The 23953-nt window shown below is 43.6% G+C and overlaps 1 protein-coding gene across 1 annotated transcript in view; it reads left to right on the top strand.

Annotated features, from left to right (window-relative positions):
- LOC144791658 (G protein-coupled receptor kinase 5-like) overlaps positions 1 to 23953 on the top strand; it is a 474508-nt gene that overhangs the window by 417306 nt on the left and 33249 nt on the right. The window contains exons 10-14 of the mRNA XM_078666387.1: positions 9321 to 9358; positions 12524 to 12613; positions 14237 to 14445; positions 16231 to 16368; positions 23131 to 23268. Of these exons, the coding sequence (XP_078522513.1) occupies positions 9321 to 9358; positions 12524 to 12613; positions 14237 to 14445; positions 16231 to 16368; positions 23131 to 23268 (613 nt within the window). The remainder of the gene's footprint in view (positions 1 to 9320; positions 9359 to 12523; positions 12614 to 14236; positions 14446 to 16230; positions 16369 to 23130; positions 23269 to 23953) is intronic.

Consider the following 23953-nt stretch of genomic DNA (forward strand, 5'->3'; position numbering starts at 1 on the left):
AGAAACAACAATGTGATGATGTACCTTATGCTAGGTAAAAAAAACTATTAATGATCTTCTGAGTCCATGATAGTTTTGCAAACAGGGCAATAGTCACTTGCTGCAACAACTTTAGACCATTTGGAAGTAAATAAGTTTATCCTTTATTCCATGTCCAAAGCATATATAGAGGTTTTTAGCCTTAGAGTTTTTGTCCGTATAAAGCTGCTCTATATCGAAGTACCAGCCGACTTAATAATTTGAGGGACCCAGGATACAGTATAGGCTAGAATTGTCCTAAAATAATAAAAATTCTCAGTGGTAAACTCAACTCCCCAGTTACTATTTAAAAAAAAATCTAAGCAGGTTTCAGCAATTTTACGTAGCACAACACCGAAATTGTGAGAGGTTTGTCCTTTAATGCTCCTTAAAAAACACATATCGGCAGTTCTCTTAAAACCAGCATTACCAAGTACAATTACATTTGTACATGAGATTGAGAAGTGTGGCGGTGAGGGCGCTCAAATTCATCAGTAGTTTGAGGGCACATACGCATATTGAGTCAAATGTAGAGCTAAGACATCCTAGTCCTACTGTGTAAGGCGATTAGAACATTTATGACGATGAGCTAGGGGAGACTGAGCTTGAAGAATGTCATTCATTGATTCACCTATCTCTTAAGTTGAATGTTAGGAATCTACGGAAAACCCCATAAAGAAATTTGGAAGCAGATGGGCCACTTACTTCTTTTGATCCAATTTATTCAGACAGTGGCTGACCACTGCTTGTCTTCTGAATGCTCTGCCTTCACACAAAAATACATTATTTTGTTATTTAGTATCAATTTAATCGCTTCTGAAGAATACGCACCATGAAGCCTGTACCCTTGTGGTGTTTTGACCATTTTGTCAAAAATCTCCATGGTTTGTTTTTCTTACCTCTTCATGTTTTTAATAGGCTTAAGGGTTAATCACACTTTGGTAATTTCCTAATTTGCGATATCCTAATAGTGAATACGAATCTGTAGGAATCACTATTAGGAAGTTGCAGGTTACATACATTCCGTTTTGTGATTCCCAAATAGCAATTTCTATGGATTCGCTATTTACGAATCACAAATTCGGAATTTTGTACATATGGGCCTTAATCCCTTCCCTCTTCATTGCTCTTTTTACTTTCTCCATCTGCATGTACATCCTTTAAGCTGCTCCTGCTCACCCTCCCTTTATTCCCTCTCTTTCACACACTCTCCTCCACTTATAAATAGTGCATTTTCTTTTCTTTTTGTTTGCTATTGTTGTTATTTTGACAGCTATCTACCGCCTTCACACACGTCCTATAGAATCATATTTACAGTTGGTAGTTTAATTGTGACAGTCGCTCTCTGCACGCTACGGAGGCCAATCATTGGATGAGCATTTAGTCCGAGACCTTTATGACCCAGAGATAGGCTCTATGAGAAACTGTCACTGCTTTCAACCGCATCTCAAGAGGTCCAGTTGTGCCCACCATCCATTCCCACCATGAACTCTCTCAGACCTCTTAGAGGTGACTCACTTTACAGTACGCACTATACAATACTCATATGTTGCATGAAAAACAAACCTACAGAACCAAATCTAGGTAAAGTACACACTCCTAAGAAATAGGCACACATTTACCATGCAACAGAAAGTAAAACCCTGGCTGTAATTAACTTAAATTTTCTACCAAACAAGAGCAACCCAAATGTCCATTCAAACCTGGGTACTGAAGTACTACTTAAACAGGCGTTCACAGGGAGCTCATCATCTGTGGTTAACAATAAGACAGTAGAATAACTGTCATGAATAATTGTGTTATTCAAGTATCCAACACGAGATACTGATCCCCAGTCCTGAAGGTACCCCTTTAACCTCTCCAGTGTCGAAACACCGTCAACACTTCTACAAACAGACCATTGTTCATCAGAACACTATGTGGCTACAACTTAGTGTTTCTGTATTTCTAGGGATGAATATTGTATTTGGATGTTTGAAAATACCAATAATCCTGTACCACATGCACTGGTTATGGTTTGTCACTTGGGCTAATGCACAGTTCTCATCCAGGGGATACTCATCAATAGTCATAATCTATGAATAATCCCCGCCTATGTGCGGGATCCCGGAGCATATAAAAAATACATATAAATATATATGTATATATATGTGAAAACATATATTTGCAGCCTAAAACATTTCCCAACTGGCAAAATTGCTGCAAAATTACATAAATTAGCATACACACAGTAGTACTCTCCCAACCCCTAAGGAAGAAAGAGAGAGCAGTAAACATTTGCATACACGCTTTATTGCCATAGGAAAAACCTGTAATTGCAGGCATTTGCCAGTAGGCTGCAGTAGAGTATAAAGCAACAAAGAAAACTGACACCTTGCCTTTAAGGCATTAGAGTAGGGGTACCGTGCCTTTAAGACCTGACGGCGACCCCTTGCTCCCATGGTGCACCACAGGTGGCAGTTGGGTCAGTTATTTTTTCCGGCTCCTTCTGTGAGGATCCTGGAGCTTGAGCTCTTCAGTTTTTAACTGAAATTGTGATTTTGAGAGATTTTTCTTAGAAAATTCTGCATTTTCTGGCTTATTAAGGCTTCTAAATGGTTTTTTTGTGGTAACCCACAAGAATTTCCTGTCATAATGCCTGCTTTGTTCCGGAAATGTCCTTCTTGTGACAAGAAGATGGCTCTGGCTGACCCACACTCAGTGTGTATTGTGTGCCTTCCATCTGCACACAACCCTGACCAGTGCCACCACTGTCAAAAATGTTCTAGACTGACTCTTCGTGACAGGGAGAGAATTAGACTTCATGCCATGCTGGAGAAGGACAAAAGTCACCAGGTGGGTGCTCCTGCAGTCCCCAGATCTTCTTCTGCAAGCAAGCATGGCCAAAGACGGCCTTGTCGTTCCGCTTCTCCTGCCCCCAGAAAGAGGAAGGGAGGTCGAAGAACTCCGTCGAGGTCGCCCTCGAAGAGGCCCAGATCACCATCGCGACGTCAAAGATCTCCGCCGCAGTCAAGTAAGTCTGCGTCGAGACGCCACACTTCGGGCTCGAAGTCTGTGGCTGCTACCACCTCTAAACCTCCGTCGACGTCGAGACACTCTCCGCCGCCCCGAGGGGGTCAGCGTCGAGAACTAAGACGGCTTCCAGGTCGCCGCCGGCTGTCGGGCCGCCGTCGAGAGGGTCTTTAAGATCCCACCATTCGACGTCAAAGAGGTCGACGTCGAGGCGACGCCAGGAAGGGTCGCTGTCGACACGACGTCGAAGAAGGTCATCGTCAACACGACGTGGAGGGTCGTTGTCGACACGACGTCATGGAGGCTCTCCATCTGACCGATGTCGAGGAATATCGATGTCGAGGTCACCGGCTCGACGTCGAGGTTCGCAGTCGAGCCCCTCACAGCATGGGCGATCGACGTCGAGAGCATCAAGACCCTGCTCTACGCCATTGGTCACACAGATGTCTTCGACGCCGAGACTTTCGCCGTCGAGGGATCAGGTGATGGTTGTGGTGGAGTCCCCTGGTTCCAGGTCTTCAGGAGACAAATCATCTCCCGGATTGAATATCGTGGAAATCTCCCCAGAACCTTCCCCCCAGATCTGCGGACAGATCACGCAGCTCAGTGCCTCATCGTCCTCAAGGGGCTGTCTCTGGAGGTCATAGTTGTCGGGGCTCGGATTACTCCAGCACATACTCTCCTTCTACTGCAAGAACCCCGGCCAGACCGTCTAGGTCTCCTCGGAGGCCCTGGGTTTCGCCCAGACCAAGATCCCCGGCCAGATCACGTTCTCCAGTGCGGCCAAGAACACCTATCAGGCCAAGACCTTCTCCTAGACCGAGATCTCCGTCAAGACATCGCTCTAGGTCCAGGGACCGTCACAGCAGGCATCGTGACAGGCCCCATAAGAGGCGGCGCACAAGATGCTCATCATGGTCATCTTCCACTAGGTCGTCTTTCCGAGATTACTCTCCGACCTTCTCCTCAACGCCTCCTTCACGAGTCTCTCCAATTGATGACATGGCGACTTTCTCAGATGTTCTGGGCAGGGGAGCAAAAAAGCTCAACATTACGCTGCATACCCCAGTGGTACCCACTTCTGTGATTTTTGATACCCTTCATCGCACAGCGCCCAGACCTCTGCTGCCCCTGGTTCCCGGCCTCCTAGAACCGGCTATGGCTACTTTCCTCACACCGGCAGTGGTGGGATCTGATCCATCTCGGATAGCCAAGAAGTACAAGGCCCCGGCGGAGGATCCCTTGTTCCTCAGATCTGATCCTCCTGCGGACTCTAGAATTGTGGCGGCTGCCATGAAGTCCCATTGGGGCACTACTTCCTCCTCGGTACCACCTGAAAAGGACAGCAAACTCATGGACTCGTTTGGCAGAAAGGTCTGCAACACCTCCTCTTCATATATGAAGGTAGCTAGTGCCTCTGCCTTACTTGGAAGGTACGCAAGGTCCCTCTGGGACTCCCTGACGCGCTTTACAGAAAAGCTTCCTAAGGAAGATCGACAAGACTTTGTTGAGATTATACAGGAAGGAGGGTAATCAGCGCCGCAGTAGAAGCCTCTGACCTCGCGGCCCACGGCTACTCACATGGAATTTGCTCCCGTCGTTCAGCCTGGCTCCGCCTGACAGGACTCAGGCCGGATGCCCAGAAAAAGATATTGAACCTCCTCTTCAATGGTACTTCTCTTTTCGGGACACATGCGGACGACGAAATGTCCAAAATATAAGCAGAAATTGACACGGTCAAAGCTGTGGGCTTAGAGAAGCGCAAGGAATTCAAGAAGCGCTTTCGCCAGGGAGACAGGAGGTCTTTTCAGCAGAGGGTTCAAACCCCTCAGTGAACATCCCAGTCTCAGCAGAAAACGCAGTTCCAGCAGCGACGTCCTGGCAGAGGCAGAGGCAACAATAACAAACAGCAGGCTGCCTCCAAGCAGCCTCCCAAGCCCTGAGCCGTTGCTTCCTCCACGACTGTTCGCCACTCCGGTGGGAGGGAGTGTTTCTCATCATCTGGCAGAGTGGAGATCCATAATAAAGGACAGATGGGTGCTGAATATTGTGCAGCATGGTTACTTGCTGAGGTTCAAATCCCCCCTCCGCAAGTCCTCCTTCAGGCAAAGTGCCTTCCCCGATTCCACAGTCAACTGCTGCAAGACGAAGTCTCCGTCCTCAAAAAGATGGCCATACAGAAGGTTCCTCCCATACAAAGAAACCAAGGAGTCTACTCCCGGTATTTTTTGGTTAAAAAAAGAGGAACAGTCAAAGAATATAGGCCCATTCTGGATCTACGGCTGCTGAACAAATTAATCCAAAAAGAAAAGTTCTGCATGCTCGCCCTACACCAGATCTTCCCGCATCTCCATCAGGGAGACTGGATGTGTGCCATCGACTTGCAGGACGCTTACTTCCACATACCAGTGTCGGTAAAGCACCGAAAATTCCTAAGGTTTCAGATCGGACGCCATCACTACCAGTATTGAGTGCTTCCGTTTGGTCTGAAATCTGCACCTCGGACATTCTCCAAGTGCATGGCGGTAGTGGCTGCTTTTCTTCGCAAAAGAAAGATCTTCATCTATCCATATCTAGACGATTGGCTGTTGAAAAGCTCCACTCCAACTCTGCTTCAGAACCATCTGTCGTTCTGCCTCAAAATGATGGACTCGTTGGGTCTTCAGGTCAATCTAAAGAAGTCAGTACTCAATCCTTCCCAACGGATTCACTACCTGGGCGCTTCCCTGGACTCGGTACAGACAAGCGTGTGTCCTTCGGAGGAGAGGTTGTCATCTATGCTCCTGAAGGGTCGCCATCTACCTGACACTCACGCCCCCACAGCCAAACAAGTGTCCTCTCTCCTGGGGTCAATGGCCTCGTGCATTTACATTGTACCCAATGCTCGCCTTCACATGAGGCCTCTGCAGCAAGCCCTCGAGGACCAATGGTCTCGGAGATCGGGTCACTGGGAAGACCGTGTCTTGCTTCCTCAAGAAGCCAGGGACTCAATAAGATGGTGGTTGAAACGGACCAATCTCCTCCGGGGGGTTCCATTCCATCGTCCTCCTCCATCTCAGTCACTTGTCACGGATGCCTCCCTTCAAGACTGGGGTGCTCACATGGACCAGCTCCAAGTTCAAGGCCTCTGGTCCGATGTAGAGCAAGGCTACCATATCAACTTCCTGGAGCTTCGAGCAGTTCATCTGGCTCTCAAGTCTCTTTACCCTTCTCTGCGCACCAACTACCTCCAGGTTCAGACGGACAACGCGACAACTATGTTCTATCTGAACAAGCAGGAAGGCACGAAGTCAAGAGTCTTGTCTCTGGAAGCACAAGCCATTTGGCACTGGCTCCTGGCAAGGTGCCTTTCCATTGTGGCAGTTCATCTACCAGGACTTCTAAACGTCCAAGCAGACTGTCTAAGCAGAGTCTTCGTAGAGCTCACGATTGGGTGCTCAACGAGGAAGTCACGCAGGAGGTTTTTCTGCGCTGGGGCGTACCAGACATAGACCTGTTCGCAGACGCGGCCAATGCAAAATGCCCCGTCTTCGCGTCCAGGTTCCCCCAACAGGGATCACTGGGAACGGACTTTTGATCAGCTGGTAGCAGACATTACTCTACGCCTTTCATCCCCTGCCTCTGAACCCGGCGGTGATCCAGAAATTCTACAGGACCAACACCAGGATGATCCTGATAGCGCCAGAGTGGCCACGCCAGTGGTGGTACCCCGATCTTCTACAGCTGTCGGAGGTCCCGCACCGGCGACTTCCTTGCCGTCCAGACTTGTTATCCAAGGACCAGGGGAAGGTGTTTCACCCCAACCTCCCCCCCCCTTCGCATGACGGCATGGCTCCTGAGGTCATCCAGTATGGACACCTAGACCTCCCAGCAGACTGTATGAACATTCTTAAAGAAGCAAAACGACCCTCCATTAGGAAGTCATATGCTTTCAAGTGGAAGAGGTTTTTCTTATGGTGTCATGAACATTCTCTCGACCCGGTACATGGTCAAGAGCAGGTGATTCTGCCTTATCTGTTGCATTTAGCGAGATCAGGCCTAAAATATCCCTCCATCAGGGTTCATTTAGCTGCCATCACAGCATATAGGAAGTCACCTTCTCAAACATCTTTCTTCCTTATGCCTGTAGGTAAAGATTTCCTAGAAGGGCTTAAGAAAGTCTTCCCACCGGTGAGGTCCCACTCCCCTCCCTGGGAGCTTAATATCGTCCTGACTAAACTGATGAGTGCTCCGTTCGAGCCTATACATAAGGCTTCTTTGCAGCATTTTTCCTGGAAAGCTGCTTTTTTAGTGGCAATTACCTCTGCCCGTAGGGTCAGCGAAATCCAGACCTTATGTCGTAAGGAACCTTACACAGTTTTTCATGCCAACAGGGTGGTCCTACGAACGCACCCAGGTTTTCTGCCTAAGGTAGTCTCAGACTTTCATATCAACCAGACTATTACCTTACCTACCTTTTTTCCTCAACCTTCTACTCCCCCGGAGAGGTCATTACACTCTCTAGATCTAGATCTAGGGAAAGCTCCCACTACAGCTCTCCTCCGTAATGTTCCTATTTCTGAAATTTTAAAGCGGCAACTTGGCGGTCTGTGCATACCTTTACCCGCCATTATTTCCTGGACTCAGATACTCAGGCCGATGCCCGAGTAGGGCAGGCCTCTTTAAGGAACTTATTTGCATAAGATGTATTTGCAATGTGTAACTTACTCCGTCTTTGATGTATTATTTCCTGCTCGTCCTCGAGACTTTGGGTATGAGCTTGCTAATCTATTCATAGATTATGACTATTGATGAGTATCCCCTGGATGAGAAGGATTAGTTACTTACCTGTAATCCTAGTTCTCATCCAGGGGTATACTCCTCAAAGTCATAAGCTCCCGCCCACCTCCCCGGACGAGCATGTTCATAAAGTTATGAGATGTTTACTGTGGATCTACTCAGGTGTTATGCACCTCCAAAAATAACTGACCCAACTGCCACCTGTGGTGCACCATGGGAGCAGGGGGTCGCCTTCAGGTCTTAAAGGCACGGTACCGCTACTCTAATGCCTTAAAGGCAAGGTGTCAGTTTTCTTTGTTGCTTTATACTCTACTGCAGCCCACTGCAATTACAGGTTTTTCCTATGGCAATAAAGCATTGTTGTATGCAAATGTTTACTGCTCTCTCTTTCCTCCTTAGGGGTTGGGAGAGTACTACGGTGTGTATGCTAATTTATGTAATTTTGCGGCAATGTTGCCAGTTGGGAAATGTTTTAGGCTGCAAATATATGTTTTCACATATATATACATATATATTTATATGTATTTTCTATATGCTCTGGGATCCCGCACATAGGCGGGGATTATTCATAGATTATGACTTTGACGAGTATACCCCTGGAAGAGAACTAGGATTACAGGTAAGTAACTAATCCTTTTCACAGATTTATTTAATTCTATTTATTCTCTTGAAGTTCCTTAAGGCTTCTCGCACTCATTGGCGAGAACATGGTCAGTGTTTATGCTTGTAGTGTTAAAAGACATGAATATAGGGCTTGGTACCCACCCGTTTCAATGTGCCTTGTGCAGGACCCACCCTACTAGCAGCCCCGGGTGTGCACATAGTTGATACTCTTGCAGGCAAGTCCACAAAGTAAGGAAGCGGGCACTGCTGCCTGCTCAGAAGTAGCACAGATGTGCTCAATAAGATGTACTAGAAAGAATACAAAGAACTGCAGCGTATCTGACCCCAGAGGAGCCCCACATGAAAATAGCAAAGAAAAGCGTTTTTTATGTTTAGATTTTAGTGTCGGTGCAAAATAATAGAATGAGATTTTTTGTTCAGATTACTCATTCTAGTATGCCAAGTTCCTCCTGTTTCGCCACTGCAGTCGTGATTTGATGGAGCTAGGCAACAACTCTGCAGTTGTTTCAATATCTTCTTTTTCTAGCACTCCCATTCAAACCTATTCCGTAGCACTTTTTGAAAAGGTCTCGAAAAACAAATCACAGAAGCTCCATGTACATGGTATAAGCACATAGATACATACTCCGTTTCCACTAGGACTCATAAAAACGATAGATAAGTAGAAAGCACTTCTGACCACATTCCCCTAATTTTGATTACTTTGCATTTGAAACAAAACAAATTGACTTGGGGCCCGGATTATATGATTTCCTATTCAGGCCCACGCTAGGGTGCACAAGCCCTTGCTGGCACAAGCGCCTGGCTCAGACATGGTTCTCACCGTAGGAATCGGAGCTCCTGCCCGTGAACCTCCTTTTCACACCAAGATGTCTTTTCTTTCACAGGGATCTGAAGCCGGAGAACATCCTCTTAGACGATGACGGTGAGTATTTGCAAAGCGCTTTTCAAGCCGGCTGCTAAATCCTTGGTTTGTTAGAGTATTTTCAGTTCCCCGTGAACGAGCGTGCAGTCAACATGCTTGGAGGTAGATTCTGAGCGTGGGTTCTGGTGGTTAGTGATTGTGGAGTTCTTCGCAAATTGATGGAGCACATCAGGCTATGAGATATCCCAAGAATTCTTTTAAATAAAGACCACCCTGGGGAACTGCTTGTATGGAACTAGACTTCTGGGACGTGAAAACATGTTGTTACGAGGTTCCAAATGTGAGTGCAAGCAGTTCGTTGTAACCTTTTAATGTGGCATGATAGCCTTTGCATGCATTGGTGATCTGTTGGAACCACTAGGGTTCGAGTCTCCTATAATGCAGACAGTGGCCTTCATAAATACTTGTCCTATTGCATGACAGCGAAGGTTGGAGTGGTCGGCTATCTACTGAGAGAGGGCCATATTCCATATTCCTTTCTCACAGGTGTGTGGCACATTGTTAAAAGAGAACTGCCAATGATGTGTATTAAAGATCTACAAGAATTTAGTTTATGGAGTTTAATGTTAGCATTGCCCCTTCCCTCAAATTATATGGGGGGGGGGGGGAGTGCTCATGCAGTGTGGGATTTGTCACCCTCCCTTGTAATCATGACACTGTTATGCTTTTGCTGTGCATAGGTTCTGCATTCGTCATTTTCACTCGGTTAGTTAGGCAGTCTTATGTCCCTTCAGTTGACACTCTGAGTATGAGATCTTCTGTCTGGGAAGGATATCTAGTTGTCTTCTATTCCTCCTTTAGGCGGTGTACTGGGTGTGCGTTGTCCTCCTACAGGACTTAAACCTGGTATGTTGTGACTCTCAGTGGCATATTGTTCTTGTTTGGTTTTCAGACTTTGGATATGAGAGTTTTACTTGGTGTATTTTGGCCCTCATGGGAGAGTTACACTGATCTAGCTCACTTTAAAAGGGTATAGGTATACGTAGTGTGTTTTGTCCTTTTGGGTAGGAATTATATTTTGTATGTTTTCCTACTTTTGGATTAGTTATAATGGTTCTGTTATGTTTCTCCCGGAACTTGGTGTGTGCTTTTATGCTGTATGTTTATTGAAAAGCCCTCTGTACTGTGTACTAATTAGGTTTGGTTGCTGATCTGTTGGTAGAGTTACCTGTAGCTTATAAGGGTAGTGACTTAAGTTTATGTTTGAAGTAGAGAACTTTACAGTTCAGATGGTGACCAAGGGTAAGGGGATTCCGTAGACAGCAGGCCAGGTACCACAACCTGGATCTTTTCAAGGAGTATACAGACATATGATTTTGGTTGACTGACCACCATGCTCCTAAAGGCAGGAATTTTTGTTGCAAAACGAATCCAGGAATTCAGAGGGACTTAAAAGAATTATTGCTTTGTAGAACCCTTCATATAGGGACTGCCTGACAAAGTGTTGTGGTCTCTTTTTTTGAGACGGCATGCCAAAGGTGCTCCAGCATTTTGGGATGTCTGAAGTTGAAAAAGTCTGCCTTTAGAAATATCCTTAAAATCCCATTACAGTAGTCTATTCGCGATGTATGCGGCTCCCTTGTTGGATGGCTTTGTGGCTCCAGCTCTTTTCAGTTTTTGTCTCCTCTCATTTAGGTCGTAGTGGTCTGAATACTACTGCCCTGTCTTCCTGTTTCTAACTTTTTCAGTGCTGCAGTGTTTTCTCTCTGTTCTCTGCTTCCCCATGACATTAAAAACAAAATGCACACGAAATGCTGTCTGCAATTGTATTTCTAGGTGTGGTCATGCACAACAGTATATTTTATTTTCCTCGGATAGGGTATTATTCCTACTTCAAAAACCGATACTCATAACCGTGCTGTGGTATGGTTATTGTGTCTGTCTATTGCATGTTCTAGCTCCTTCCTTGGGAGAAAAAATACTTTATGTCAAGCATCAATTTACATCAAGCATCAATTTACATTATATAAACCCTGACATGTACAACTATAATACTAACAATACTATCTCTTTCAACACCACTCAAGGAATTGAAACACAACAAATTGGCTGTCGCATTTTACCATTCCTATCAGAAGTTATAGGCACTGGTAGCATTTTTGCGAACCATTATGTTTTTAGCAGTGGTTTCATACCGTGTTGGAATATATTGTTCCAGGACTATGATCAGAAACCCTCAACTTTGGGTACAGCACTGGGCAATAAAGGTTTCATGTGATGAAAATATCCCTTTGGTTGTCGCATCAGTAGAATATCAAGTCTAATTGAAGCAGAACCTACGCAGTGTTACAGGTCTTTAAACCATGGAGAAATTGTCAGACCTGGTGGGTTTAGCTCTGGCAAGACCATGAGTTGCGGGCTAAAGTCTGAATGCCAGTATAAAGGCATTTCGGTATTTTAGATTCTTCGAAGCAAGTGATAATTGTTCTAGAATATTTAACATTAGCAAAGCCAATAGGTCTGAATTTGGCTGAAAGCCTTTACGCCTTGACAGTAATATGGGCTCACCTCCAAGGCTTGGTTTTACTTAAAAGATCTCTGCTAAAGACCCCTCTTGCGGGGCCCGTGGGGTATTGCAGCGCCGACCCATGAGGAGCTAAGCCCGATGATGAAGCATGACACCTTCACGGTTGTGTGAGGGCATCACTTCCTATTAATGAAGACACCCCCTTACCACACACCCAAACTGAGATGCAGCAGTACCCCATATTACTGTCATAGTTGATCTTCAGAGAAAAGTTCTAGACCTCTTTTTAGCTCTCTCCTCCACCCCCCTCTTATTGAGATCTATAGCCTTTAAGCCTTGCCGATGCTTGCTTTGATTTGTTGTGATTTTTGCAAAAGTGAATGGCAAGAATTATGTCCAGTATACAAGCGCCAGCAGTTTGCCACTGGTGTCCCATATGCCAGCATTTTACCATAGGTGTCTCTGCCTTTGGTGTTTGGCTAGCCTTTTGTGTCTGGCTGTGGGCGTCTGACTGGCCTTCTGTGTCTGGTAGCCTTGGGTATGTGGCTGGCCTGCAGCGTCTCGCCTGGGATGACTTGTGGGATCTGGCTGGGTTCCTTGGGTGTTTTGCTCACATTTGATGCAAGACCATCCAGTACCCACTTATGGCCTTTTCCACTTTTCAGTACTCTGATGAAGTACGGTTTCTTCTCCTACAGGACACATCAGGATCTCAGATTTGGGGCTAGCAATTAAGATACCCGATGGCGACAGCATTCGAGGAAGAGTGGGCACCGTTGGCTATATGGGTAAGTCAAACACTTTGCAGACAAGGATCACTGAGATGGTGTGTGAATACAGGCCTTTCTTGGTGAGTGGAGGCTGCTGAAGTTTTCAGTTAATAGTTATTGCCCTGCCATATGGAAACCCTGCTCTCCATACCATTAGTAACACTTTACAAATGGGTCTGACCATGAAAGAAAAGACAATTATTAAAACCTGTTTAATCATGATAGACAACAAAATGTCCAGATTAGTTGGAAGACTGGAATTGGGTGTTATCACAAGGCACAAAGTAAGAGAGTGCAGTTACTAGAAAGAAGAATAAAAAGCTGGCTTCATTAACAAGAATCAGTAAAAGTAGGGAATATCTGAGGTATTTGTTGCAGGGTTTTCTCCAACAGAGAAAGGGAATCCAGACCAGCCAAAGGTTAATCTTCTCCGAATGGTGACCTGGCACTTCTAGCTATACGCTTGGGCACAAGCAGGAATTCCAGCTAACTGGACAGAATTTTTTGTGATATGGGGAGAATTTGGTATGAGAGTCCCTAGTCACTTATCTTTAATGCAGATGCTATATCCTCATCCAATGAAACAGAATTATGCATTGCTGTAGTGAACACACTGCTAATATATTTTTTTAAAGCGCAAAGCTTTCTCTGACATATAGCTGTAACCATTTCTACCGCCGTTCATTTGGAAGGTAATTTAGGGCTTCCACTTTCTGAGATGTCCCGCTCACCCTGTCATTGAAGTCGATAGAATAAACGAATTGAGTTTGATATGAGCCAGAGTTTGTAGTGTATGCTAACAAATGACCAACAGTAGTATTGAAGTGGATAATTCTTACAAAATGCCATAACTGTTACCAGGCACTAAAACATAATCATTATAATGTATTGAAAGCTAAGCAATCATGTTGTGCTTGTTACATTTTTAATTTTACTAACATTTGTTGTGGTACTCTTCTGTTTATGTAGTTTAATGTACAACTACTGATCTTTCGCTGCTGTTGAAATTTATTTTCCTTTATTTTAAGCGGAATTGCACTAAGAGCAATAGTGAAACACACCGATGGACTTAAAATAAGATTTCTAAAAGCCAACAATCCAAATAGGTTTTTGTTGTATTCTGAGCAAGGGACAGATTAGTTCCACCCTCTAAACAGTGAAGACCCCAGATCTATTTGGTTCTATTTTCAGGCAATAATCTACCTCCAAAAATGATTCTTTTAGAGCTGGGACCTTTTAGAAGATTATATCCGCATACATCCAGACATGTTGAAAAAGTTTTCATAAACATCTGATTTGGCAAAAATATAACTTTGCCATTAAGCTTTTTCGAATGTAATTATCTGAGCGACTGATAACCAATGCAGCCTGTTAAGAATTGCGGTAAGATCTTATTGGAATCCTGGCTACTATTGCTGCATAAATGTTGATGCTTTCATTTTTTGGGGTAGACCATCTAACAAGATATTACAGTAATTCAACTGAGCTTTAACAATGTCTATTTCTTTGCCACCTGAAGTCATAGAAATACATTAAGGATTTGTGACAGTAACTCTTTCAGAACTCTAAAACTGTTCTTTGTGCTCTGATACACATGCACTCGGATTGACTCTGCGTATTGTCGCTTTTCCTCTCCTCCAGCCCCAGAGGTGATTAACAATGAGCATTACACCTTCAGCCCTGACTGGTGGGGACTGGGATGCCTTATATACGAGATGATTGAAGGTCAGTCACCGTTCCGCGCTAGGAAGGAGCGGGTCAAACGGGAAGAGGTGGAGAAGCGTGTGCAGGAAGAGCAGGAGCAGTACTCCGAGAAGATCTCTGAGGAAGCCAAGTCTATCTGCAAGATGGTGAGATGGTAAAATAGGTGCTGGGGCACTGGATGGGTAACCCCCGATCGGCATGCTGGGATATCCAGACAACCACAGGAGTTTCTCCTTTTAGGGATTTAACAGATTTTTTGTTTGGCCAGGCCTGTAGTTTAGAGGCTTTCAGAAAAAGAGAATTTATCAGCTGGTTCTCCAGTCAATAAATCCATTTATGATGACCACATATTAGTTTTGTTCAGGCGTAGCAGAATTTACATGCATTTCTATGGAAATAATAAAAACTGAGTAAAAATAATGAAATATTTTTTTGCAAAAATTGCTTTGCAAATGGTGATAACCCCTCTTTCCCCCTCTCTGCCATCCATTCAGATTAATAACACTGGGGGAATCCCTAAACCAACTTGTAACTCTCATAGAAAAGTAATTTAAAAAAATCTTTTTTTTAATATCAAGGAACTTTTACAAAATGAGCGAATATCAAGCCCATGTTTTAATTTTTTTTTTTTAAATACATTAAAATTAACTCTTTAGCGATAAGTTTACTTTTATAGGGCATTAATGTATATTGGTTTGTTTAGAGATGCTACAGATTTTTCTCTCTGAATTCATTATGGTGGAAGAGGTGTGGCGCCGCGGCCAGGGCGACTGACGCTGGAATCTGGGGATCACGGTTCGATCCCCGGCTCCGGCGGCAGGTTAGCCCAGCACAATGTGACTCTGGGCAATAGCTTGCTTAATCTTCCCGACGGCCCCCAGCGCCTATAGACCCTAACGGGTGATTGTGCGCTTTACAAATGTGGATTATTATTATTATTATTATTATGGGTATCTCATAGCATGATATAATTATATATGATGTGATGTTTATAAAGTAACGTTGCCAGACAATTTGGAATTATATTGAAATGTTGTAGGAAGGTTCTAAGTTCCTATTGCAATTTTTCACATGCTTTTACGATTTGTCTGTTATGGGTAGGAAATACTAAGTTTTGCCAAAAAGTCGGAAATTTCTCTGAAAAATCAACATGTGGCCATCTGGCCATACAATGCGGTGGTCCTGCTATTGCATCCTCTGCTCCTTTGGATATTAGGAGATGTGGTACAAAACATGTGAGTCAGCAAGATTGTTGCATTGTAAAAAATAACCAGGCAGTTGAGGGTGGGCATAAAACACCTGACCCAAAAAGATTTCCCCAGGATGTACATCTATCTTACTATTTTTGATCACACCCTCACTTTCCTTCTTCTGGGGTTCTCTCATCTAGGTGACTTCTACTGGTTGGTTACCACCTGCTCCATTGACCACAGTAAGGTTTGCTGTGGTGACATTTTTTAATAAAATTTGGCGTACAGTACGGCAAATGTTACTCTGGGGGGCAGGCCTTGGTCCATTATGCAGGACAGGTACCCATCATGCACGTTTTGTGACTTGCAGGTGGTCTTCGATAAATGGTAATGTGGACACTGTAACACCAGTGTCTTTGCAGTACCATCCTTGACCCACCATGATCTATTGACATGGTTCTGACTTCCATTTTAGCATTCCCACCAAAACCACATGCATTTATGCAATAGCATCTATCGTGAACAAAACCCAGTGAAACCGGATTAAGCTGAGTCGAGGCAAAGATGAAGGCTAAGGATGGAGGATGGTGTGTTTGCATGTTTATGCCAGCGAGCGTCGCCTTTCTGTACAGTGTCTTTTAAAAGCGGCTTAAGTGTCTGTTTCAGCTTCACCTCAAAGTGTAGAAAGTCTCAAAGATTGACAAAGTAAATGTGGTTTTTTTGGGGTTTTTTTGCTTCTAGTTGCTGGCCAAAGACCCAAAAGAGAGGCTGGGTTGTGGGCCGACGGCCGCAGAGGAGGTGAAACTGCATCCGTTTCTTAGGAATATTAACTTCAAGCGCCTGGGTGCCGGGATGATGAAGCCTCCTTTCCAGCCAGATGTGAGTAGGCACCACTGTTATACCTTGTGTTCATGGCGGGGTTACCTGACATGAGTAAATCTTTTATTATCAGTTTGGATTCCAATCTTGTAGATGGCAGTAGCCATCTTTTATAAAGTAGATAAATTATTAATCCAGTCAGTTTCTTAAGGATGCATGTACGTTTTTTAGGGAGCTGGGATTCAGAGTGTGATGTTATCAAAGACCTATTTGTTAGAAATAAATGGATTGAAAGGGCAGAACTATTCTGGTAGTTACATGACCACTGATAACTGATGATTTGGTTCAGATTGCTTCCCTGGGCCGTGGGAACGACCTGGTTCTAGCCTCTGGGCTGCTATGATCGTGAAGAGGGAGTACCAAGTGGCGCTGCAGTGGCATCCCTGCGCTTTGCAAATTAAGAGTCCATGCAACTCAGGGTAAGTCTAGTTAGTCCATCTTCTCTTTGAAGGTGGCTGCCACATTCAAATAAATGGCCACTTTGAGCATTGCAGCTGAAGCAGGCCTACTAGTGGAGCAGCTGTCGTGGGATGGTATGGAGAAGAGAAGGGCTGCCTTTGAACGTAGGAACAGAGCTAAAGGTTAATGAGCTTGGAGCCCTTTTGGCGTGCTTCTGCAGCATGACTGCAGCCATATTTAACTTCTAGGAGATGATCCTGGTAGGTTATACATTAAATAAATACTTTTCACCATTGTGAAGTACCTGATTGTGTGGAAGGAGGACTTTTCTTTGGTGTTAGTGTTTGTCCTACGATGTGTCCAAATCCCTTCTAAGAAAAACAGTGCATAGCCTAAAAAGGGAGAAAAGAGAACTCTTCTCAATCGACCCTCTTCTGTTGAATGCATGGGAAGTGTTGAGAAAGAAAAATATTATGGTAATTGGAAAAGTGGGGACCCCTACGTGCTATTTTGTTTGCTATTCGTAGGGAATGCATAAACGAGTTTAGATAAAGAGAATATATAGCAAACCAGTTATAGTTATACCGCCCTTATACCACACATATTTCTAGTATTATGCGACCTCAAATAATTGTTCGCTGAGACAAAATGATGTATCACATTTTTGAAACCATTTTATTTCTATTTTTGTCTTTTCTTTTTGTATTATTTATCCTTTTTATCTCATTTTTTAGGAAAAAGATATATATTATTCACATAAATTAACATTCAATTACATATATTACATCTATTCACAACAGTGCAAAAGGAAGAAACATTAAACATGACAATACATTAAAGTGCTATACGATATAATCAGTCGATGGAAGATTAGAGGAAGGCAATGCGGTGGAATGAAACTACGCGCTTTTCGGCCAAAAGGCCTTCGTCAGGTGACCGTCATTCGCAAATTACAAACATGGTGATGTGAAACAGAAACATCCAAGGTGTCTGGTAGTACGTTTAATTTATATATTCCCCAAAGAAAACTATTCTCTCTGATGTCAGCGACTCTTTTGGACTGATGGCATTCTTTTAAGGCTCCCTGTAGTTGGTGAATATTCGCGTTTTAAGGAGGATAGATTATTCTTCGAGGTAAATTCGCTGGGGATTCTTGCTAATTTAACCGCTGTATATCGGCCTTGATTAAGTTTCTTTCTCACTCTAAAAAACTTATATATATGTTCCGGAACACTTGGAGGTGAAGACAAGCAGACACCAGAACCCCCATATTATAAAGAGCTACATCAAAGTGAAGATTATTCGACTGACAAGATTGCCGATATAGAATCGTCCTTTATGAGATATATATAAGTTTTTTAGAGTGAGAAAGAAACAGACGGGTCTCCCTGGCAGCGGAAAAAGGGAAAAAAAGAAAGGGGAAAAAAAGAGGTTTAAATAAAAGAGCAAATCCCCTGCAACTTAATCAAGGCCGATATACAGCGCTTAAATTAGCAAGAATCCCCAGCGAATTTACCTCGAAGAATAATCTATCCTCCTTAAAACGCGGATATTCACCAACTACAGGGAGCCTTAAAAGAATGCCATCAGTCCAAAAGAGTCGCTGACATCAGAAAGAATAGTTTTCTTTGGGGAATATATAAATTAAACGTACTACCAGACACCTTGGATGTTTCTGTTTCACATCACCATGTTTGTAATTTACGAATGACTGTCATCTGACGAAGGCCTTTTGGCCGAAACGCGCGTAGTTCCATTCCACCGCATTGCCTTCCTCTAATCTTCCATCGACTGATTATATCGTATAGCACTTTAATGTATTGTCATGTTTAATGTTTCTTCTTTTTGCACTGTTATGTGAATAGATGTAATATATGTAATTGAATGTTAATTTATGTGAATAATATATATCTTTTTCCTAAAAAATGAGATAAAAAGGATAAATAATACAAAAAGAAAAGACAAAAATAGAAATAAAATGGTTTCAAAAATTTGATACATCATTTTGTCTCAGCGAACAATTATTTGAGGTCGCATAATACTATAAATATGTGTGGTATAAGGGCGGTATAACTATAACTGGTTTGCTATATATTCTCTTTATCTAAACTCGAGAAAGAAAAATATTGCATAGACCCATGCATGGCTAACCTTACCTAGGGGAAAAGAAAGGTCTTGCTGGGAAGTCTTTAGGACCATAAGAAAAAGTGACAGTGGTGGAGCAAGTCATGTGACAGATGCACAACAGAGTTAGGGAAGGTGGAATACAAGATGGCCATTAAGGAACACACACAGGAAACTGTAGATGCCCATCTCCAACAATATTGAGATGAGTTTCTGAGTAGCAAAATATTCAACAACCGCACAATTTCCTTGGTCGTGACACTAGAGGCCAGTAATATCAGAGTCCTAGGAGGTTATAACACTGGGCTGATATTGCTTTACTTCTTCAGGTGAGAGGGATTTCACGGTAACTGTCCAGTACCCATCAGATCAGAAGAGGAACCAGAATAAGTACTAAAGGGTCTAAGAATACTGGAGCAATGCAGTAATTGTGGCCTAGGACTCTCCACGTCAAAGGAGGGGACTGACGAGGAGAGGTGTTAAATGAAAGTCCTCAACACTATGACATTCTAGAACACCAGTTTTACCTGCGCTGTGCCTTACTACAAAGGCTGTTGAAGTAGAACCTTCAAATAGTTAAGAAAGACCTCTTGACAAAAGCCTCCCTTTGACCTGTCGCCATTGTGTATGTTATCAAGTGAGGCTTCAAGCATCTTTACTCCGCCGGGAGTGGGCCAGGAGTTTCTGAAATCGATCCAGAGTAACAGATGACTTGTTGTTCAACTATATTTGCTGATACTGTGAAACTGAACTTGTGGGGAAGTCAAGATCCTGCCTTTCTGTGTAGCTATGACCTACACAGAGTTCTCTATACCAATAATTTTTGGTTTCGATGTTTAATGTGGGTTGATTGCCTTGTGAACAAAGCTACTGTGCCCTTTTGGAGTGTAGTTTCCCATCCACCCACACCCCAATTTGACTCATAGTTGCAGCATGTTTTAGGAATGGGAGGCACTGTTGAAAGCCGTGTTCCATTAGTTTACATGTTAGCTTCTTACTTGAAGACACATTGAGTGGTTTACATTTATGGTCAATTCATTTGATAATGTATGATCAAATTGTGTTTGATATAAATGTGTCCATGCTGGAATGCTAAATAAAAAAATAATAAAAAATGGAGAACTAGAACGATTGCTTGGCTACCAATGACCATTCTTACAGATATGATCAGCCCCTGGGGGAAAACAGTTTTACATACCAAACATATTAAAGCACACAAATCAACTAGTTGAAAAGGAGGTCATGTAACACCACCATTGCCTGCTGCTGGGGGCTATGCTGGTTGATAAAAGCCCTCCTCCCAAGTTATAGGTCCAACAACAGATAAGGGCCTTTAGCGTGGGGGTCTTTAATAGGTATGTAACCTAATTCTGAAGGAACAACATATAAACAGAGAATATAATGTTCTCAATTAAATAGGAAAACACAGGCACTGGAATGCAGAGCAAAAGTTCTATACCAACTTTTATTGCCGCACAGGTACTTCTCTTTATCTTCAAGAGTGCTCTCCAGGCTCTAACACTTCTCTTTAGGTTGTGGAAACCTCTGCGACCTTTGTGAAGACCTTAGTGCAATTTGAAAAAAAAAAACTTATTTTCCATTAGGTATTTGAACATCATACTTAGCTTTTTAGCATTCAGGAGTACATTTGCCCTTGAATGCTGGCTAACTCAGGTTGGACTAGGCTTATTTTCTGTACTGATGGGGCTAATGCCATTGCACTTTCTTTATTAAAATCATTACACAAATCACTTGTTTAATTGCCCAATGCTACTTGTTGCCAAATGTTACTGTGTGGAGTCAGATGCCAGAGCCAAATTAATCTTTGTCAAGAATACCCCATTACCTTTATATTTAGTGGTCCACATTAAATTTCTGTTTTGGTAAGTGCTTCCATGTGACTCTGTTGCTAAAACCTTAAATGATGGTGATGTTATAATCAACTTTGGAAACACTAAATCCTTTAACCTCTTCAGCGCGGCCCAAATTCGTGCGCTGTGCTGAACGTTCTATTGGGCTTATGGACTCATGACGGAACGGTTCCGTCATGAGCACAGGCCAACCGACGCTCATGACGGAACCGTTCCGTCATGAGCACCGAAGGGGTTGAGAAGACATCTGTGAATCATTTTTAAACCCTTCTCTGTAATTTTTGTTGAATACATTTGGGCTGGCTTCTATGATCGTCAACAGGATGTGGGAGCACACCGCTGACCTCTCCGGCTAGGTTCGCCCCTGGCATTCTGGTAAATGCAGTCTCTTGTAGCTCGCTCCGATATTTTCTAGTATTTCGCCAAGGTTGGCGCAGATAGTGCTGATCTCTAGACACGTGTTTCTGGTTTATTAACCGTCATCAGTAGAGAATACAGTCTTGTATTTTGGGGTTTGCGGAGTAGGCTGCCAAACATTACATCAGGTCTGGTACCGCTCACTGGCGCGCAAGTGCTTCATCCACGAGCTCGTCAGCTCAATGACTCAATCACTCAAACTGATTGGGAAAAAATTTAAAAAGCCTCTGCTATGAATTTGTCAAGGAATCCATTGAGCAACCACATGCTGTGGGCTTTCACTAGCTGTGATGCTGCAGAGGAGCCTCTTGATGCTCAAGAGGGGTGTAAAATAGGCGTGCACTAGAGCCTGAGCATGGAGGTTTTGTAACCAGCAATGTAACAACATGTAGAATAAGCAAATTGCTGGGATGGCTCAGATGGATTGCTGACGGCAATGTTCTTGAGGCTGCTGGGATGCGTCCTGGCTAGAAGTGACGGTAATTGCAGATGGTGTCCACAAATGGGGTGGGATGATGAGGGGGCTGTCTCAGAACCAACAGTTACTTTTGTAAAACCTAGGCTACAGCAATGGCTTTCACACCTTAGACCTAACCAATGCTGAAAGAATAAATCACCAATTCCACCATAGAGCTATGTAGCAAATAGGGAAAGCGTTGGTAAGAGCCGTATTGCATCAGGCTTAGGGCTGGTGGCAAGCCTTTACGGTGCCAGAAGTGGCAAGGCTGATGATAAAGGCCACTGATTCACATTGCTGCTATATTACAGGGAATGGATGCAGTCCCTTTGTGCAACTCCCGTGCTTTGAGAACTTTTTACCAGCCACCACTGTATGACTCTGTGGTGTGCGGCGAGACCCTCAAACGTTTGTGTGTAACAAATAGAACTCCCTCATACCAGTGTCTGGGGCTACACTGTCTAGACACAAGAAAGCATGCTATACATGCCCACTGCCTGTGGAAGTGGTCTTCATCCTTCATCTTGTGTGATGCTAAACCAGGGGCATCGAAAATAGATTCCACAAGGCCCACTATTCAGACTCACTCAGCACGCAGAGTCCTGCGACTATACACATGCAATTCTCTCCCTGCACATATAAGCTCTTGACATGCACCCGGGGTGTCAGTGCATGGTTGTGTGTATCACATAATAGAAGAACTTTACATGAGAGGAGCCAGTAGGCTCGACTTGTCTTGACACATAGAAAAAGGTCTAACCACACTAATCCACAAAATATGGTATGCTACCACTACTGCTGCTTTTACTGATACACCAGAGTCATCAACACTAGTCCAATGCCTACTATGTGGATATGCATTGAGCACTCCTCCAACACACAGTAGAGGTTATGGACCGGTCATTACCAGGGATAGGCCTGGGTCTCTGTGTAAGCACTTAATGAGCATGGCGCCTGGGATAAAACATATATCAGGATTCTAGCTTCAAATGCAGTCGGGCACCCAGGGGAGGGGTGCACATCTGTTTACCATGCAGGTGAAATTACCATACCCTTAAGAGCTGAATTAATGCAGCAGTGTACCAAATGACTTTAATGATTACTCAGTGCCATGAATTCAATGGTATTTTCAAAATCCTGAAGGGATCGATCGGGCCTCAGAGACTATTTTATATTTCCTGCTACTATTCATCTTCATCACAGGTCCATAAAAAAGTTGACACTAGCCTCAGCATCTTATCGGATGGTGAAGTAAGAGCTAGCAGCTGAGGCCCAATGTAGGAATGATACCTCGTAGAAGGTTTTGGCATAGCTGAGACTACAGTAGGGTTAATGATCAATGGCGTTTTGAGGTGGTCTTTAAAACGTAAGGCTGAGATAAAAGTAAAGGGACAAGCTATTTTCATCAACGCAGAATATTAATGTAGATTTTGTTTTGTTCATTGTTTTATTCCATTGTGTTCTGAATTGCTCTGTATACTTTTCCACCTTCAGCCTCGCGCCGTGTACTGCAAGGATGTCTTGGATATTGAACAGTTTTCCACGGTCAAAGGTGTCAATCTGGACCAAACAGACAATGATTTTTATGCCAAATTTGCTACAGGCTGTGTCCCCATCCCCTGGCAAAATGAGGTAAGAAATAATTTCAAACCTATTAGCTGAGAGATTTGTTGTCCATGTTAGAAATTTCACCCACTAACCTTATAACTAAGCCCGTTTGCATGCTGCCCAAATAGCAGTAGAAGAATGTGATCCCTTCTGAGTAACTGAATACTTTATGGTGCAAAAGCAACAGCATTGATATTTTCCCATAATAAACCACCAGGATTCAAGCATCATAAATGTGGTGGTCTCCGTTGCAAACAAGAAGGTCTTCAGCATGCAGCTTCAAAAGTACTTGATATACGACTGATCATAAATCACTTGAGATCATGATTATTATTATAATTATTATAATTACATTTATTAAGCGCGCAGCTACCCGGAGGTTTCCCGGCGCTAAGGCAAACAGAACAATATACAGGGTGAGAGGAGCGTCAGACCAGCAGTTTAAGTATTGAAGAGCCAGGTCTTAATTCCTTTACGGAAAGTCAAGAAGCACATTTCAGAACGCAGAGATAGGGGTAGGGAGTTCCAAAGAGAAGGTGCTAACAGGGAGAACGAGCGGCCTCCCATTTTAGCTCTCTTGACACGCGGTATCCTAAACTTATTCTGGGTGGATGACCTAAGTGTGCGGGGGGGAAGATATTGCTGCACTAGAACAGATAGGTAGTGTGGAGCTCTTCCAGTCATGATCTTGTGCATGAGACATAGTGCC

The sequence above is a fragment of the Lissotriton helveticus genome, chromosome 11 (assembly GCF_964261635.1).
Source record: "Lissotriton helveticus chromosome 11, aLisHel1.1, whole genome shotgun sequence".
Lineage (NCBI taxonomy): Eukaryota > Metazoa > Chordata > Amphibia > Caudata > Salamandridae > Lissotriton > Lissotriton helveticus.